The sequence below is a fragment of the Ranitomeya imitator genome, chromosome 1, assembly GCF_032444005.1.
Source record: "Ranitomeya imitator isolate aRanImi1 chromosome 1, aRanImi1.pri, whole genome shotgun sequence".
NCBI lineage: Eukaryota > Metazoa > Chordata > Amphibia > Anura > Dendrobatidae > Ranitomeya > Ranitomeya imitator.
In genome coordinates this window covers 1103688731-1103704331 of record NC_091282.1, presented here as the reverse complement: position 1 = coordinate 1103704331, position 15601 = coordinate 1103688731, and the positions used below count along the sequence as shown (strand labels likewise).

Genomic DNA, 15601 nt, shown 5'->3' with positions numbered 1-15601 from the left:
CGGAGAAGTACGTGTAGTCTCTATTGGAGGGGTGGATCTCCCTCCATAAGTCCACCCAGTGGTGTTGGGCGAGAATCTTATTAAGAGCGGTTGAATCCGCAGAAGGGTAAGGCTGCGGGGGATTAGAGGAATGGGGACTTGAGGATTTATCGAGGCTAGCTTTCAGTATGCAATTGGAGTCTCCACATAGTATTGTGGTGCCTTGGGCATGTTCGGAGACTAATTCCAATAACTGGGAAAAGAAGGCAGCTTGGTGGGAGTTGGGAGCATAATAGGAGACTAAAGTGACCAGTTCATCTGATATCAAACCTGTCACCATGATATAGCGTCCTTCCTTATCAGCCACTGACGACTTAAAAACGAAGGGGACAGATTTTTTAAAACAGACCGCGACTCCTTTGGTTTTATTTGGGGCGTTCGCCATGTAGAAAAGTGGATACGAAGTGGACATAAATTTGGGGTAGGAGCTGGTTGAGAAGTGCGTCTCTTGGAGGCAAACCACATCTGCCTGTTGGGATCTATAATAACGAAAGGCCTTAGTGCGTTTGTGAGGGGAATTTAGGCCCCTCACATTGTGTGATAGGATCGTTAATGGCATGATAGATGGTTGTTGAATTTGCTTATGTTGGCAGTAAGTTTTGGGTCGTTGGCGGAGTTAGAGAAATTATTGTTAGGTGGACCAAATTGGTAGAGTGTACTCGGGCGAGTAGTAGGGATGGAAGGGAGGGCAGGTTGAACAATAACTATGATTAGGAAAGGGTAGGAAGAACTCGTTGGGAAGGGGGGGTGGGACTGTTGTTGGCTAAGCACATAGTGCGAAGCATCAGTGTACAAGGACACTGTGGGGTCATGAGGGTCCGCTAGGGGGCAATAACTTTTTTTTTTTTAATCTTTCAGTCCACATAGCTGTATGAAAGCTTGTCGCCGGGAAAGATGCAGGCTTGGCGTGCAAGCCCGTGTCTAAGGCAGGGAACACCGCTTTAGATGTAAATGCACATCAAAGGTTGTTAAGGGGTTAAAATGCCATATGGTGATGTCCTTCACAATAGGTGATGGTCAGAGGTTTTCCAATACCTACTGACACAATGACTACAGACTACATGGCAGGGCAAGAAAATTTTGGTATGAAGCTGATTTTCTGAGGTTCATGTGGTTGCTGTTTAAAAATAAAAACCCTCAAAGATGGCTAATGCTGTACAGAGCATAAAATAAGAATAATCTACACTCCAAAGATTGAAACTAGATAAGATACCTGTTTTTTCTAATCAATGGAAGCAAAAAAACGAATTCATTAAATTACCATTTAAGTATTGAGTGACGCACACATGTATGTCTTAGTGACTCTTCACTTTGCTCCCACTGCTTTCAACATGTTAAAAGGCATTTTCTGGCTTTACTTTTTTAATTTTTTTTTTTGGCCAGCCCCCACCTGCTCAAGTAACTGCTCCCAACTGCTCTTCTGGTCTGACTGACTGCAGCGGTGTCAACACTAACAGTGTACATGTCCACTGCAGCCAGTCGCGGAGCTCAGCGGATCATGCCGTCTACATTGGCTGAGCTGCTGGAGCAGAGTGGAGTGCCAGCTCAGGTTATTCTTTTATCCCTCTGCTAGCCCCTATAGAAGTGTTTAGCGCTAAAAAAAAAAACTCGAGAGAACCAAAATTGTCTGTCTGTTTCACGATAACCCGCCATCCCTCTAAAGTAGCCAACTGGTTCTCCCTATCCCTAATGGCATTTGTGTAGGTGATTTAAGTGAAAGTGATTGGTCCGGATTAGAAAAAAGGGGGTTGTTTGTTGTCTTTTTCTGGTGTCTCCTAATGTCATACCAAAAGGTGTAACACTGGTTTGCAATATTTGACCCATCTAACGCTCAGATCTTGTATTTTTAGTGTGTGGTACTTTGTCATGGAGCAAGAATAGGCTTCTTCCAAGGAGACATCCGCTTACTGATGGATGACTTGAAAGTTCTGCAGCCCACTATTTTCCCAGTCGTTCCCCGTTTGCTGAACAGGATGTTTGACCGGGTGACTACTGTAATACACACAACACATGTTGGGTTTTTGTTCTCCACTTGGCTCTGACATTTACTTTTTCTTCTAACATTCAGATTTTCGGACAAGCGAATACTACTTTAAAACGCTGGCTGTTGGACTTTGCTTCCAAAAGAAAAGAGGCAGAACTCCGGAGCGGAATTATCCGAAAGGACAGTGTTTGGGACAAACTCATATTTCAAAAAGTTCAGGTAGGGGACACTACACTAATTGTATGGCGTCATTGCTGTACGCGCCGTCTGAGATCTGGACGGGAATGTTGTGCTATGTGATGAGCGGATCACTCCAGGCCGTATTTACAGAAGGGTGAGGCTATATTGTTCTTAATGCACCTGCTCGTATATGGATATCTGCTACAGGGAGGACTTAAAAGTAAGATTATCCTGTGTGTTTACGCCAGAAAAGAGAGGCTCTCACATAAGCAAGAGCTTAGACTGAACTGTGCAGTAAAGGATCAATGCTCAGCAGGGAGTCTCCCACCTGAGCGAGGATCCAACGACCTCACCGCAAATCGAAAACTGATCTGATTGCTACACCGCAATTTAGGTCATGACACAAGTCACACCGGTAAATCTAGTTCTAGGCCGCTGCCACAGCAGAGCGTGATGCAAGTGAATGGGGTCAAATCCAACTGGTTTAGACTTTTTGCAACTCTTATTAGTCACAACTCCATTCATCTGCTTTATGCTGCGGTGATATAAAAGCTCCACCAGATAACCATGTAGCAAATGGTGTCAGTAATCAAATGCATAAAATAGTTGGATTTGCAGAATAAAGAAGGAAGGTGAGAAAGGTAAAAACAAAGTCAGATGATGTGGTGATTAGATTACTCCTATTCTTCTGGTGGGTTCACTTTTTTTTCTCCTCTTTGTAACGTGCTGTTGTGCATCATGAATTTTTACGCTTTGGGCTTGTTTTCGTTTATGGTTTAGTACTTGGCTCTCAGTAAAGGTGAACATTACCCACAGGAATGTGTGGCATTGTAAGCAGAACTACTACAGCATGTAGATGAGTCGCTGTATGCCTTCATCTTTGGCTCCAAAATTCCTCGGCCACTTAAAGCAAGTCAAAAAACAAAAATGATGAAGCAGCTCCTTTATTTGTTGGCATTTATTGTACCAAATTCATAAAAATTGTGCAGGTGGTTCATTACTTTAGTGCAAAGTCAAAAAATGATCTCGCTGTTAAATTCATGGTACTTGTTGGATATCATTGCCCGTATGTACTACTATGCATTTAATAAACAGACTTAACCCCTTACCGGCATCGGACGTACTATACCGTCCGATGCCGGCTCCCCTGCTTTGATGCAGGGCTCCGCGGTGAGCCCGCACCAAAGCCGGGACATGTCAGCTGTTTTGAACAGCTGACATGTGCCCGTAATAGGCGCGGGCAGAATCGCGATCTGCCCGCACCTATTAACTAGTTAAATGCCGCTGTCAAACGCAGACAGCGGCATTTAACTACCGCTTCTGGCCGGGCGGCTGGAAATGACGTCATCGCCGACCCCGTCACATGATCGGGGGTCGGCGATGCTTGTGAATGGTAACCATAGAGGTCCTTGAGACCTCTATGGTTACTGATTGCCCGTCGCTGTGAGCGCCACCCTGTGGTCGGCGCTCACAGCACATGTGCAATTCTGCTACATAGCAGCGATCAGCAGATCGCTGCTATGTAGCAGAGCCGATCGGGTTGTGCCTGCTTCTAGCCTCTCATGGAGGCTATTGAAGCATGGCAAAAGTTAAAAAAAAAAAAAGTTTAAAAAAATAAAAAAAACATAAGTTTAAATCACCCCCCTTTCGCCCCAATCAAAATAAATCAATAAAAAAAAAATCAAATCTACGCATATTTGGTATCGCCGCGCTCAGAATCGCCCGATCTATCAAATAAAAAAAAGTGTTAACCTGATCGCTAAACAGCGTAGCGGGAAAAAAACTCGAAACGCCAGAATTACGTTTTTTTGGTCGCCGCGACATTGCATTAAAATGCAATAACGGGCGATCAAAAGAACATATCTGCACCGAAATGCTATCATTAAAAACGTCATCTGGGCACGCAAAAAATAAGCCCTCAACCGACCCCAGATGAGGAAAAATGGAGACGCTACAAGTATCGGAAAATGGCGCAATTTTTTTTTTTTTTTTTTTTAGCAAAGTTTGGAATTTTTTTTCACCACTTAGATAAAAAATAACCTAGTCATGTTTGGTGTCTATGAACTCGTAATGACCTGGAGAATCATAATGGCAGGTCATTTTTAGCATTTAGTGAACCTAGCAAAAAAGCTAAACAAAAAACAAGTGTGGGATTGCACTTTTTTGCAATTTCACCGCACTTGGAATTTTTTTCCCGTTTTCTTGTACACAACATGCTAAAACCAATGATGTCGTTCAAAAGTACAACTCGTCCCGCAAAAAATAAGCCCTCACATGGCCAAATTGACGGAAAAATAAAAAAGTTATGGCTCTGGGAAGGAGGGGAGCGAAAAACGAACACGGAAAAACGAAAAATCCCCTGGTCATGAAGGGGTTAAAAAAAAAAACCGGAAAAAAAAAACCTCCCTTTCCCTGTCTTTTTTTTTTTTTTTTTTTTTTAACCATTTTTGCAACTTTTTGAATAAAGTCCATCTTTTTCAAAATGTTGTGGAACATGCAACTTGAAAGATGTCCAGAACTACACCAGATGTGAGGGAGAAACTGGAGTAGTTTTTTTGCACAAACAGACTTCAAGAAAGGTACAAACAAAATAATGAATTGGATGCAATGGTAATGATGACTCTCATCATGTGTTCCCCCTCATTTCTAGGACAGCCTTGGGGGAAGAGTACGGCTGATGATTACTGGTGCAGCTCCAGTGTCTCCCACTGTGCTTACCTTCTTGAGAGCGGCTCTTGGCTGTCAGGTGGGTACTTAGATACTGTACTACTGCTAACTAACAAGTGTGTGTGCTAAAAAATATATATATATATATATATATATATATACACACTAGATGGCAGCCCGATTCTAAAGAATCGGGAGTCTAGAATCCATATATACTTTATTTATTCAAATGTAAGAATAATACAATTAATAAATAATAGTAAGAAAGAACAAAAATAATAGGCAGTATATGGAGAAAACACCAAACAAAAGTTCAAAATTGGTGTGAAAATGTCACTGACCCACTTCACAACTAAATATATATAGTTTTGGTAAATGGTATTATCATTTTTTTGACGAAATTCGGCAGGAGCTTGAAGAGCAACGTCACTGGGCCCGCCTCCACGCAGTAGAAACTTGCTGTGAGGTAAAAATTCAAAAATCACACCAAAATGGCGGGCGGAGTGTGTCACAGTACGGCACGTTTCTGATTGGTCGCTCGCAGCAGGCGGCAACCAATCAGACACTGGACACTGTTGACGTCACTTATCTCCGGACATTAGCTCCGGACAGGAAGTTGGCACAAATTGCAGGAAGTAGTACTCTAGATATATATATATATATATATATATATATATATATATATATATATATATATATATATATATATATATATATATATATATATATATATATATATATATATATATATATATATATATATATATATATATATTCAAAAGTTTGGACACACCTACTCATTTTAAAGATTTTTCTGTATTTTCACGACACTGAAAATTGTAAATTCACACTGAAGGCATCAAAATGTGAAACAACTGAAACTGTCTTATATTCTAGGTTCTTCAAAGTAGCCACCTTTTGCTTTGATAACTGCTTTGCACACTCTTGGCATTCTCTTGATGAGCTTCAAGAGGTAGTCACCGGGAATGGTTTTCACTTCACAGGTGTGCCGTGTCAGGTTTAATAAGTGGGATTTCTTGCCTTATAAATGGGGTTGGAACCATCAGTTGTGTTAAGCAGAAGTCTGGTGGATACAGAGCTGATAGTCCTACTGAATAGACTGTTAGCTGCTTTTTTCTTGCCATAATACAAATTCTAAGTAAAGAAAAACGAGTGGCCATCATTACTTTTAGAAATGAAGCTCAGTCAGTCTGAAAAATTGGGAAAACTTTGAAAGTGTCCCCAAGTGCAGTGTCAAAAACCATCAAGCGCTACAAAGAAACTGGCTCACATGAGGACCGCCCCAGGAAAGGAAGACCAAGAGTCACCTCTGCTTCTGAGGATAAGTTTATCCAAGTCACCAGCCTCAGAAATCGCAGGTTAACAGCTGCTCAGATTAGAGACCAGGTCAAGGCTACACAGTTCTAGCAGCAGACACATCTCTACAACAACTGTTAAGAGAAGACTTTGTGCAGCAGGCCTTCATGGTAAAATAGCTGTTAGGAAACCACTGCTAAGGACAGGCAACAAGCAGAAGAGACTTGTTTTGGCTAAAGAACACAAGGAATGGACATTAGACCAGTGGAAATCTGTGCTTTGGTCTGATGAGTCCAAATTTGAGATCTTTGTTTCCAACCACCGTGTCTTTGTGCGACGCAGAAAAGGTGAATGGATGGACTCTACATGCCTGATTCCCACCGTGAAGCATGGAGGAGGAGGTGTGATGGTGTGGGGGTGCTTTGCTGGTGATACTGTTGGGGATTTATTCAAACTTGAAGGCATACTGAACCAGCATGGCTACCACAGCATCTTGCAGCGGCATGCTATTCCATCCGGTTTGCGTTTAGTTGGACCATCATTTATTTTTCAACAGGACAATTACCCCAAACACACCTCCAGGCTGTGTAAGGGCTATTTGACCAAGGAGAGTGATGGGGTGCTACACCAGGTGACCTGGCCTCCACACTCACCAGACCTGAACCTAATCGAGATGGTTTGGGGTGAGCTGGACCGCAGAGTGAAGGCAAAAGGGCCAACAAGTGCTAAGCATCTCTGGTAACTCCTTCAAGATTGTTGGAAGACCATTTCCGGTGACTACCTCTCGAAGCTCATCAAGAGAATGCCAACAGTGTGCAAAGCAGTCATCAAAGCAAAAGGTGGCTACTTTGAAGAACCTAGACTATAAGACATATTTTCAGTTGGTTCACACTTTTTTGTTAAGTATATAATTCCACATTTGTTAATTCATAGTTCTGATGCCTCCAGTGTGAGTTTACAATTTTCATAGTCATGAATATACAGAAAACTCTTTAAATGGGAAGGTGTCCGTCCAAACTTTTGGTCTGTACTGTGTGTGTGTGTGTGTGTGTGTGTGTGTGTATGTATGTGTGAAATATATATTCTATCTCTCTCGAGTATAAGTTCAGATTTTCAGCCCACTTTTTTGAGCTGAAAGTCCCCCTCTTGGCTTATACTCGAGTCATACCCAGGGGTCTGCAGGGGAGGGGCAGCGGGGGCTGTCTAATTATATTCACCTACTCCTGGCGCGGTCTCTGGCTTCCCCGGCGCCGGCAGCTTCCTGTACTGAGCGATCACATGGTACCGCTCATTACAGTAATGAATATGCGGCTCCACCTACCATAGAGGTGGAGCTGCATATTCATTACTGTAATGAGCGGTAACGGTGACCGCTCAGTACAGGATGAAGCGTTGGAAGCAGAGACTGCACAGCGCCAGGAGCAGGTGAGTATAACGGGAAGGGGAGCGCTGCGCGATATTTACCTGCTCCCCGTTCGTTCCAGGCGTCGCTCTGTCTTCAGCAGTGACGCTCAGGTCAGAGGGCGTGGTGACGTGGTTAGTGCGCACCCTCTGCCTGAACGTCAGTACTGAAGACGCTGAAGATGGAGTGGCGCCGGAACAAGGAGAAGGTGAATATTGAGGCTGTGTTCACACGTTCCGGTTTTTTCGTGGTTTTTCCCTATAAAAACGCTATAAAACCGCATACAAGAAGCATCCCATCATTTAGAATGAATTCCGCATGTTTTGTGCACATGATGCGTTTTTTTCCGCATGAAAAACGCATCAGGCACAAAATCCGGACATGCTCATTCCTTTTGCGGTTTTTATGCGGATTTCCCACTGCAAAATGCATTGGGAAGTGTCCGGAAAAAACCGCGGAAAAAAACGCGACAAACGCGTCAAAACCGCGGCAAAAAACGCATGCGGTTTTCTTCCGGATTTCATGCAGAAAATGTCCGGTTTTTCACAGGAATTTTCTGCATGAATTCCTGAACGTGTGCACTTAGCCTGAAAGTGCCGGGGGCCTGAGCAACGGAGAGGTGAGTATGTTTTTTTTTTTTTTTTTTTTTATCGCAGCAATAGGAAATGGGGCAAGTGTCTGTATGGAGCATCTATGGGGCCATAACGTTTGTGGGTCATTCCATGTCAAGTGAACCAATGATTTTTACCACTATATTTTTAATTCATTTGAGATTTTGTTACTTGGTAATAGTGTGTCAGAGAATGCAAAACAAAATAAACACCATTCTACTCAGAACTGTACAGGCTTTCACCAGATATGTCACAAGAGTATCTTTGATAATATTTTACCTATGTGAAAGCAAGCGCAAAACTTTAAAACGCATTTCCGAAAAAAAGTTTAATTTAAAAACTGCACATGTGCCTGCTCTGCTCCTATTCATATCTGTACCAAAATACAAGCTGGGATCGTGATGGGATCATATTTTTTAAAATAAAACTATTACAGTGTCAGTTCAAAAATCTTGATTTCAGATCTGTTCAGCCTGTGGTCTAACAGTGTGGGGTCTAGATTTACCAAATAATCCATGATTGCTAGATATTACTGTATTATTTTATTATGTTACAGCTTAGAAGCAGGAGAGGACAGAGGAGAAGCTTTGTTAGGGCTGAGAATGACCAGGGGTAGACATTGAATGCAGAGCAGATGACCGGCCGGCAGCTCGGGCCTCTACAGACCGTATTCACACCAGATCTTATCACCCAGGAAACTCCTCAAATGGAGGGAGAAAAATATTGTTAACATCCAGTTCATGTATTGTACAAACCAGGACTACGGAGAGGAGGAGAGTTTGTTATAACATCGGTTACAGGAAGCAGAAAGGGGACTCCGCAATACCGCACTGTCATCCCATGTAGTGGAAATAAAGACAGTGACATCTATGATGTGGTAGAAGGCGGCACAAGATCGGCAATGGATGACATAACTGGTGATGTGACCTGTGAATATGATCGGCGCTGGCGGCTACTGTACTCTCCAAAGATTGTGAAAATGAAGACGTAGAAGTGACTTTTCTGCACTTTCTGGTCCAGGGCCGTCCTTTGTGTATCCAAGAAAACCAGACGTTGTAAAAGTGAACAAAAATCAGATATAACTCAGGTGGAGCCGAGCACCATGACAGGCCGCACATACTCTGACACAGAAGGAAACGGCCAGTGCTAGTGAGCCCTTATGGACAACATGACATTTCACCCACTAGAAGGGACACATTAATGATAACAGGCCAGTGTAAAAATCTACTATTGATTGTTTGATTAGTTCATATTTTATAGAACGAGGATTTAACTACTGTACTAGTCTTCTTAGACACTTCAGAAATTACATGTTTAGTGATATAATAGAAAAAAAATTGTTCCATGTATAAATAGGTGGTAGAAATATTGGTTCTTTTAATCTTGTTTTTAACATATAATTAGGATCAGACTATTTAGAAAACCACACTTGAGGATGTGATCACCTTTTATCTTTTGGCTTGTTCAAAGAATTCAGGTTAAAAATGCTGAGTAAGTTGTTATGATAATTAAGATGTATTTATTCTGGCACTTCGGGATTTGTTTTTTGTTTCTTTATTGTTACATATAAATGTTGAATGCAATAAGTTGTAATTTGAAAAGAAAAAAGGAAGAAACTCGCACAAACATAAAATCAGATGATTCAAGGCTTAAAAAAAAAATAAATACAAATTTGATAGATCCCAAGTGGAGTCCCTGTACAAATATAAACAAGGACACGAGTAACACACATGCATGTTTTCACAATTTTAAAACATACGTTTTTTTCAGAATTGCGCATCAAAATTTTTAATTTGATTTCTTCAAAACACAATATAAAGAAACATAGTCTTGTGACATATCAAATGAAAGCTGGTACCGTTCTGAGAAAAATGATGCGCCTCCCACCTCTATATCTTAATTCTAGCCCGAGATATGATAAAAAAATGTAAAGCCATACCAGGCCAAAATCCGCGCTTTTTCAAAACTTTAAAAATCTGTAAAAAATTAACTGATGAAGAAGATATGCAAATTGCCTCTTCTGAGAAAAAGAGGACTTAAACTCTATAGCGCCACCTGTTGGAAGTAGCGATCCTACAAGTCACAATCAACTCTTTAACGAGTCGTGCAATATGACTTAGGATTACAGCCAAATCAGTATCTCAATTCGCAGACAGTGTTTCAGGCTGTTGGCCCTCGTCAGTGCGAAGCATGAGAACTGATTTGGCTAGGTGAGAGGCTCTGGACTGTGGTCTAAGGGGTCTGCGAATTGAGATACTGATTTGGCTTTTATCCTAAGTCATATTGCACGACTCGTTAAAGAGTTTATTGTGACTTGTAGGATCGCTACTTCCAACAGGTGGCGCTATAGAGTTTAAGTCCTCTTTTTCTCAGAAGAGGCAATTTTCATATTTAATTTCCCAGAGGAGCATTGCATGGCGGATAAGCCTCCTTACCTTGACAAGCCAGAGATGGTATGTCACTCTCCACAAGGAGAAACAATACCCCTGATGAAGAAAATTCTAAACTTTTAATTTGTAATTAACTAAAGTTGTACTTCATAAAAACAAAAAATAAAAAAAATCTAAAGACGTCAGGTAAAAAAAATATTCATATTTGGATCACTTGATATGGAATGACCCTTGTGCAGCACTATATGGGGCAGGTGTCTGTATGGAGCATCTTATAGGGCCATAATCAAGGTTTGTACAGCACTATATGGGGCAAATATCTTTATGGAGCATCTTATGGGGCCATAATCGGCATTTGTGCAGCATTATATTGGGCAAATGTGTCTATGGAGCATCTTATGGGGCCATTATTAACCTTTATGCAGGATTTATATGGGGCATATTTTAATATGGAGCATCTTATGGGGCCCATCATAAACTTTATGGAGCATTATATGGGGCTCCTGATTCAATATGGATATTCAAAAACACTTAACCTACTGATGTCTCAATTAATTTTACTTTTATTGGTATTTATTTTTACTTTTGACATTTACCGGTAGCTGCTGCATTTCCCACACTAGGCTTATATGTGAGTTAAGTTTTCCCAGTTTTTTGTGGCAAAATTAGGGGGGGGGTCGGCTTATACTCAAATGAAAAAAAAAAATATAACTTTCTCTATCGCTCACACAGGGTTAATGGCAGCGTTAACAGACCGCGTTATGCTGCGGGTAACGCACTCCGTTAACGCTGCTCTTAACCCTGTTTGACCAACTTTTTACTATTTATGCTGCCTACGCAGCATCAATAGTAAAAAGATCTAATGTTAAAAATGATAAAAAAACAAAAAAAAACCTGCTGTTCTCACCTTCCGTCGTTTGCCGATGCATGCGCTGCTGCCGCCAGCTTCCGTTCCCAGAGATGCATTGCGAAATTACCCAGAAGACTTAGTGGTTTCGCGAGACCACTAAGTCATCTGTGTAATTTTGCAGTGCATCTCTGGGAACGGAAGCTGGCGGCAGCAGCGCGCGCATAGGGACAGCTTCGCTGGACAACGGCGGGTGGGAATAGAAATAACTTTAATTTTTTTTTTTTTTTTTTAAACCGGGATATGGTGCCCACACTGCTATATGCTACGTGGGCTGTGTTAGATACCACAAGGCTGCTATATACTACGAGGCCAGTGTTATATACTGCGTGGGCTGTGCTATATATTATGTGGGCTGTGTTATATACTGCGTGGCTGCTATATACTACGTGGGGTGTTTGATAATAAAAGTTGTGGTCTTGAGTATTATAATGGACTATTCTGTAATCCCTTAAATCGGTTTTCAAGGATTATGGCTGTTGCTTTGCATAGATAATGTTACATATGTCCATGGGCTGCATTTTATTACTTGTTTGGTGTAACAACCTATTCTCAAAGTGTGGTTCTGTTTCTGGGAAAAAGCAAACCCCTTTTTTCTGGATAATTCTGTTTTAAGTGTTGAAAAATCTGAGTACTTCTGTAGGAATATCACTTTAAATCTATACCTATCATAGTAAGTAATGGTAAATCGCTCAACACTAATGATCTCTGGTGGTCTGACCAATCCTGAGAATAAAGGGGCACAGTGATGTCCGCTGTACTCCTGGCGCCGCCTAGCTGTACAGGTCATTGCAGTAGAAGGTAGCCCAGGGCCACTTTGTATGGAAAAATGGTGAAGGGTGTATTTCACTTCCGTATTGGGTGGGGATGTGCAAGCACGGGGTCTGATATCAATATAGTGTTTGGATTTCTGCCTGTTTATGGTAGCATTGCCTTCTGTAACTATATATTCCCCATATAAACACCCTATTCCATATTGTACTTTACATGACCAATCTTTGGTGCTGTCTCTTATCAGTTCTATGAGGGCTATGGACAGACTGAATGCACTGCTGGATGTTCACTGACTATTCCCGGTGACTGGACAGCAGGTAGGCCATACTCCTGAAGTATTTTCAATGATCGTAAATGCCTGTACATCGTCTGCCAGTCCTAAATAACCCTTTAACTACTAAAACGTAAATGGATTTAATGAGTAACTGTTTTTCTTTCTATTTCATAAATCAATAGCGCACAGAAGATATTAAAGAGTTGGTTATTTTTATCAGTGCAATCTTCTTTATCCTTCTGGACTGATCATTCACTTTTTTTTTTAATTCTCAATTTTAAGCTAAAATCAGTATTCAGTGAAGACAGATTGTTACATCACTGAGCCAGGAGAGGACAGTGGATACTGATAAGATTCTACGTAGAGGGGGGAGCTAGAAGCAGATTTCCCTGATAACTTTGCAATATATGTTATCTTCTCATGAGATAGATATATATATATATATATATATATATATATATATATATATATATATATATATATATATATATATATATATATATATATATATATATATATATATATATATATTATAAGCCGAGATTTTCAGCCCACTTTTTTGGGCTGAAAGTCCCCTCCCCCCCCCCCTCGGCTTATACTCGAGTCATACCCAGGGGTCGGCAGGGGAGGGGAAGCGGGGGCTGTCTGTGTAATTATACTTACCTACTCCCGGCGCCGTCCCTACTTCCCGGCGCCGCAGTTTCTTCCTGTACTGAGCAGTCACATGGTACCGCTCATTACAGTAATGAATATGCGGCTCCACCTCCCATAGAGATGGAGCCACATACTCATTACTGTAATGAGCGGTAACGGTGACCGTTAACTACAGGAAGAAAATGCGGCGCCGGGGAACAGACCTGCAGCGACGGCGCCAGGAGCAGGTAAGTATGATGGGGGGGCAGTGCACGATACTCACCTGCTCCTCATCCCATCGGCTGCGGCGCCGCTGTCTTCCGCGTCCTCTGCAGTGACGCTCAGGTCAGAGGGCGCGGTGACGCGATTAGTGCGCGCCGCCCTCTTCCTGAACATCGGTGCAGAGGATGGGAAGACACAGCGGCGCTTAGCGGTGGAACGGGAAAGGTAAGTATGTAATTTTTTTTTTTTTTTTTTTAATCGCAGCAACAGCTTTTGGGCCAAATATCTGTATGGAGCATGTTATGTGGCCATGTGCAGCATTATATGGGGCAAATATCTGTATGGGGCATCTTATCCGGCCATGTGCAGCATTATATGGGGGCAAATGTCTGTATGGGGCATCTTATCCAGCCATGTGCAGCATTATATGGGGCAAATGTCTGTATGGAGCATCTTATGGGGCCATGTGCAGCATTATATGGGGCAGTTCTCTGTATGGAGCATCTTATGGGGCCATAATCCACATTTGTGGAGCATTATACGGGGCAAATGTCTGTATGGAGCATCTTATGGGGCCATGTGCAGCATTTGTGCAGCATTATATGGGGCATATTTTAATATGGAGCATCTTATGGGGCCCATCATAAACTGTATGGAGCATTATATGGGGCTCCTGATTCAATATGGATATTCAAAAACACTTAACCTACTGATGTCTCAATTAATTAATTTTACTTTTATTGGTATCTATTTTTATTTTTCAAATTTACCGGTAGCTGCTGCATTTCGCACCCTAGGCTTATACTCAAGTCATTAAGTTTTCCCAGTTTTTTTTGTGGCAAAATTAGGGGGGTCGGCTTATACTCGGGTCGGCTTTTAACTCTAGTATATACGGTAATTTTATATTATAAAAGCAAAAACGACAGTTACTTTTTATTCTTTATATAAGGGGTTGTCTGGTCCAGATCAATAAGTCTGCAGTCTGTGAATTAAGAAACTATTGCATTTCTTTGTACTAGCAGGGTCGCTCGTGATTAGTTTTGAGTCTGCATGGCAGGCATCTGTGTAGACAGTATACAAAAATATTCTGCAACGAATTTTAAAGGTAATATATCAGACACCTGCATCATCTGAATCTTCTAGCCAGTATTTGATGCGATCACCACTTAATGTTCAATTTACAATGGGAAAGCATTTTAGGCGCTAGGCAAGGTTGGCATGGGTATGGGAGATAGATTTTATGAGTTTGTATCTCCATCCAGGTCACGTTGGCGCACCGATGCCCTGCAACTTTATAAAGCTAGTAGACGTGGATGAAATGAACTATTTTGCAGTGAAGGGAGAGGGTGAGGTAAGTTCAGAGCACAATGTTAATTATTAAAGTATCATCAATATCTGTCTCTAACTTTTGCAACAAATTTAATTCATTAGGTTTGTGTGAAAGGGTCAAATGTTTTCCAAGGCTACTTAAAGGATGATGAGAAAACTGCTGAAGCTTTGGACAAGGACGGCTGGCTGCATACAGGGGATGTTGGGAAATGGTTGCCTGTAAGTAAAATGCATATTTACATTTACTGCACTACGGGAAAAAAAAAATAAAGGATCTCTTGCACATGACAATAGAAATCCCAAATCGGATAAATATGCTGGGTATCAATCTGTCCAGAACACTGAACCATTACATATACATGGAGGAACAGGAGGAGTACCAACAGCCTTACAAAATGACCTGCGTTGGGCTACTGGTGTGTATGTTTCTAACCAATGTCAGAAACCGACTCCATTAGGGGCTGTTCTGTAGTGGGACATGTGATCACAAACCAGCACTATGCAGGATAGTTGGTATTCACCAGAGAATACTAGCATCAGTGCCACCAGGTACTTTCAGATGAGTAGGTTCATAAATGTGTGTCTGTCATGAAAGAACCTTGAGTCGCCAAGGTGAACCTTTTTCTGCAGCATCATGCAGCATCACCAGTTTGGTAGTGGTTCAGGTATGATCTGGGGAGGCAAATCCTTAAATGATGTTATTAACCTCTCATTGCTGTTTGACTGATTTTATCTCCTTTTGTCAGACCTTTCAGTGGTGTATTTGGCTCTGGGTCCTTCTGGTGTAGAACATTGTTCTGCCTCGTGTGGTTGAAGTGTGTAGGCAGTTCCTGGATGACAAAGGCATTGAGGCCACTGACTGGCTCTCACAT

General features: G+C 41.7%; 1 protein-coding gene across 5 annotated transcripts in view; it reads left to right on the top strand.

Moving 5' to 3' along the window:
• Positions 1-15601, top strand: part of ACSL1 (acyl-CoA synthetase long chain family member 1) — a 106601-nt gene that overhangs the window by 61056 nt on the left and 29944 nt on the right. For all 5 annotated transcript variants that reach the window (XM_069744314.1, XM_069744317.1, XM_069744315.1 and 2 more), the window contains 6 exons: positions 1890-2024; positions 2108-2242; positions 4854-4949; positions 12516-12588; positions 14663-14751; positions 14832-14948. In XM_069744314.1, the coding sequence (XP_069600415.1) occupies positions 1890-2024; positions 2108-2242; positions 4854-4949; positions 12516-12588; positions 14663-14751; positions 14832-14948 (645 nt within the window). The remainder of the gene's footprint in view (positions 1-1889; positions 2025-2107; positions 2243-4853; positions 4950-12515; positions 12589-14662; positions 14752-14831; positions 14949-15601) is intronic.